The sequence below is a fragment of the Helobdella robusta genome, assembly GCF_000326865.2.
Source record: "Helobdella robusta unplaced genomic scaffold HELROscaffold_15, whole genome shotgun sequence".
Classification (NCBI taxonomy): Eukaryota; Metazoa; Annelida; class Clitellata; order Rhynchobdellida; family Glossiphoniidae; genus Helobdella; species Helobdella robusta.
In genome coordinates, this window is record NW_008703839.1 from 3,999,317 (window position 1) to 4,003,280 (window position 3,964).

Below are 3,964 nucleotides of genomic sequence, written 5' to 3' on the forward strand. Positions count from 1 at the left end.
TTCTACATCTTGTTCGTTTGATGTTTATTCGTTTGGGATAGTAATTTTTATCATAGATTATAATTTCAATGCCTGATTTATTTTAGTTAGAGAACTTACCTGTTTTGGGACAAAAATGTTCAACGCTAAACCATTTAAAATTCTCACCTGGAGATTAGTGCGAAGTTTAAAAAGGTGATAATTTCTCAGTACCATGCTTTAATATATTGAAATAAAAGTTAAAAGTTGAAACCGAAGTTACGTTGTTAAAACAAAAAATTAAACAAATTATTTAATTATGGAGGCAAACAAGCGTAGATGTCGTCAGCAGGCGTTAGCCTTGTTTTATACTTCGGAGGACCTGCTGAATACAAAATTATGTCGTACTCGTACGGCTACGAATACAAAAGAAAACATTCCGCAGCAAACAAAAAAGTTATCGGAACAGGTTAAATTTGCTACTCCACAAAAACCGGTGAAAAATAGAAAAAACTTAGTTTGGCCGACTGCCGTCTTTTCTGATTCGAAATTGAAGTCTGTTAAGAATTGTTTCGAAGCAAGTGAACCATGGTACAGATATGAAAATGACGTCATGGAAAATATGCAAGAAAATGAAAATGACGTAGTGATGAATTGCCCAGTATCAGCTGAAAAGCAATTGTTCACTGGTCCTGTAAAATCAAAAAAAAGAGGTGTCATTAACAAACGTCGCCTATTCACTTCTGACCCAAATGACTGGTTCAAACATGAACATCATGAACAAGATCTCAATGGATGCATTTTCAAAAATGTTAGTGGTCAAAAAGTTAAGATTATAAATTTTTGTCTGTTTTTAATTATATTTTATATTATTAAAACAAAATTTGTTTTCAAAATTTGAAAATAATTTTCCTAATTTAAACAAAAAGTATTTTTTGTAAAAATGATTTCAGGAGGACACGCTTGATTCAGATGTCAGTTGTGATGAAACGTTGAGAATAAATGGAATGAATGAACATACCGCAGCCAGCATGGAAGCAGAAATTCTGGCCAACAAACAGCGCATGGAGTCAGACAATTGGTTTGATTATGAGGCCAACCTGAAATGGCCATTTCATTTTCCAGTGACCAATACCGGGTCACCTGATGTTGTACTGAACAGACAGAAGAACCAAGGAACTGAAATGAAATTTCTGCTAACCTCACCAGACTTAATCTGAATCTTAATTGGACTGAATCTCAAAGTGTATATTGAAAGTGTTAATGTTTATATGACAAATTTTGCGTAGCTTATAACTTTTATGAATTATTTTTAAGGTTATATATATTTGTTGATTTCAATGTTGTGAATATAAATTTGTTTCGAATAAATTATTTATTAAAAACTCTTTAGACTGAATTGTTTTGCAAATATTGTTAAAACTTTGCTGATGGATTGTTGATTAATTTTTTTTATTAACATGACCACGTGTATAATTTTTTAAATCATATTTCTATCTATGTATAGGTGTGGTATATATATATATGTGTGTGTGTGTGTGTGTGTGTGTGTGTGTGTGTGTGTGTGTGTGTGTGTGTGTGTGTATGTGTGTTTATATAATAGTTTATATATGTTATTATGAGCGTTTTATTTATTTATATTTTTATGTATATAAAAACACTTTCGTTTTAGTGAATATATCAAGCGTATTCATTGTCAGAACATTCCCATGTTTCATAATTTTTCAATAAAATTGTTTCCAGTTCATTATTTTTAATCAAGAATTTTTTTACATCTAGTCTGCATACTTTCTGTGTTTCTACTTTCTGTTATAAATTTCAAATTAAATTTGAATAACCAGTAGTAAAATTTTAAGAAAATGGAAACGCTCCTTTAACACTGAAGTTTTTAAAATAGGTCCAGATAGTAAGCATTAATAAAAACACCTCATTAACGCCATGTAAAAAATATTTTTTACTGATTTCGAAAGACAACTTGCTTCATATGAACGATGATTTATATAATACCTATAAAGTTGCAAATTTGTCAGATTGTAATTGAGCCGCAATCCTTCCTTTAAATTACTTTGGAACAGATAAATCTATTACAAAACTTTTTTGACTCAAACGTTTTAAAGTACGTACAATGGCCACATTGCAATTATTTTTTATCAGTCATTAAGTGGTTTATTAATAGTTTATAATTTTGATAAATATTTTCGTATTGCATTTGATTAGTGTGTTGGTTCAGTGTGCTAGTTCGGATTCCAAAAGAATTCCGACTCTTTTTTAATTGAATAAAGCAGGGGCTAGCAAACTTTTTACTGTGGGGGCCGCATTGAAAACTATTTGACCTTTGAAGGGCCGCATTGGGAGCTATTAACGTTTGAAGAGCCGCACATGTATTTAAACAGCAAATTTTTTCGACCCGTTGACGTTAGTTTTTTCGATATTTGTTTATACTCTAGTTCAATCATTTATTCGTTCTTTCATTCATTCATTCATCCATCCATTCATTCATTTATTCATTCATCCATCCATCCATTCATTCATTCATCTATTCATTCACATACGACCATGTATTTATTGTCTCCTAAATTGATCCCAATCTCATCCACCGACAAAATCAAAGTAGTAGTAAAATAAAATTTCACACTGCGATCAACAACCAACCGATGATTCGAATGTTTCGGCACAACTGGCGCAATTAGCAGTTTTAATTCTAAACAAATTTCTATACAGCAGATTTTGGTTTTTGTTTCAAACCGGTATTCACGTGAATAGTTGCTTCGCTTCAATTTAAATTACTGTCCATGTTTATGAAACGTATTAAACTTGAAAAATTAATTTTTGATTTGGATTTAAATAAAAAAAATGTTATGTCATAAATAAAAAATTTAAATAAAAAGCTCATTAAAGTTAATGACAGTATCATTTTTGACAAATTAAATTTAACCCTTAAATGCATGACATATTTGATAGACACTATTACATAACATGGATCAATGATGATATTAGACTACCATAAAACAAAAGCGGCTGTTGATCGAGTTGATCAACTATGTCACAATTACAGCGTTCAGAAAAAAAAATTATTGAAAAATAAAGAGAGAATAAATTACAATGTTGACCGGTACAAAAAATAACAAAAACGACCAACGCGCAATGGAAATAACGTGCAATGCATGCATGCATGTATGTTTATGTGCTCGTATCATGCATCATGTTTGTATATATGTTCGTATCATTCATGCATGTATGTTTATGTGTTCGTATCATAGCACCATGTTTGTTTTTGTTCACCGCATGGGCGTGTGCAAACAAACAAAAACAAACTCGTAACATAAAAGAGAGAAATAAAATTCGAAGTTAAGATACCAACCTATGATCAATCAATTTTTTTCTAAACTTTTACTTAACTTTAGCCAAGGCTCACCTATTTTATTCCTACCAAACTAATAAAAAGTTAGGAAGCAAGAAAAGATGAATACAAGAAATATAACTGGTAATAAATGCTCATTTGTATCGGACCTATGTATGTGAGCATGTATGTATGTATGCAATTATGGATTTGTATGTTTATGCGTGTATTGTGTTGTACTGTTGTTTGTATGTTTGTGTATGTTATATTTGCATGTGCATACGTACAGATGTTAATGTAACCTATGTTTGGGAGTATTTGCGCTAAAAAACGCAACCAAGAAAAAGATAGAGAATTGCATTTTTAAGAAAACAAACAAGTGAAGAAGAAGCACTTATTTGAACGGCATTTAGTGAGAATCCCCCTCGCCACGTCAAGGCAGCCGTTCATGAGGGGGATAATAATAAAACGATAGTCTAGAAATAATAAGTAACGAATGTCTAGTAATAATAAATAACTTAACTAAAGTAAATTATAACGAAACTTAACTAAAATATGTGTTGATTGTCGTGTTTTATTGCTGTTGTTGGTGTTATGTTGAACGAAAAACAAACAAAACAATGCAATACAAATAAACTAGAAAGTAAGAATGAAGGAATAGTCCCT

At 30.9% G+C, this 3,964-nt stretch overlaps 1 protein-coding gene across 1 annotated transcript; it reads left to right on the plus strand.

Moving 5' to 3' along the window:
* Positions 1-277: 277 nt before the first annotated feature.
* HELRODRAFT_169558 (hypothetical protein) lies at positions 278-1,178 on the plus strand (the record flags this gene model as incomplete). Its single annotated transcript, XM_009015349.1, has 2 exons — positions 278-769; positions 912-1,178. 2 exons carry the CDS (start codon positions 278-280, stop codon positions 1,176-1,178), a joined length of 759 nt encoding a protein of 252 aa, XP_009013597.1.
* Between the last annotated feature and the right edge of the window lie 2,786 nt (positions 1,179-3,964).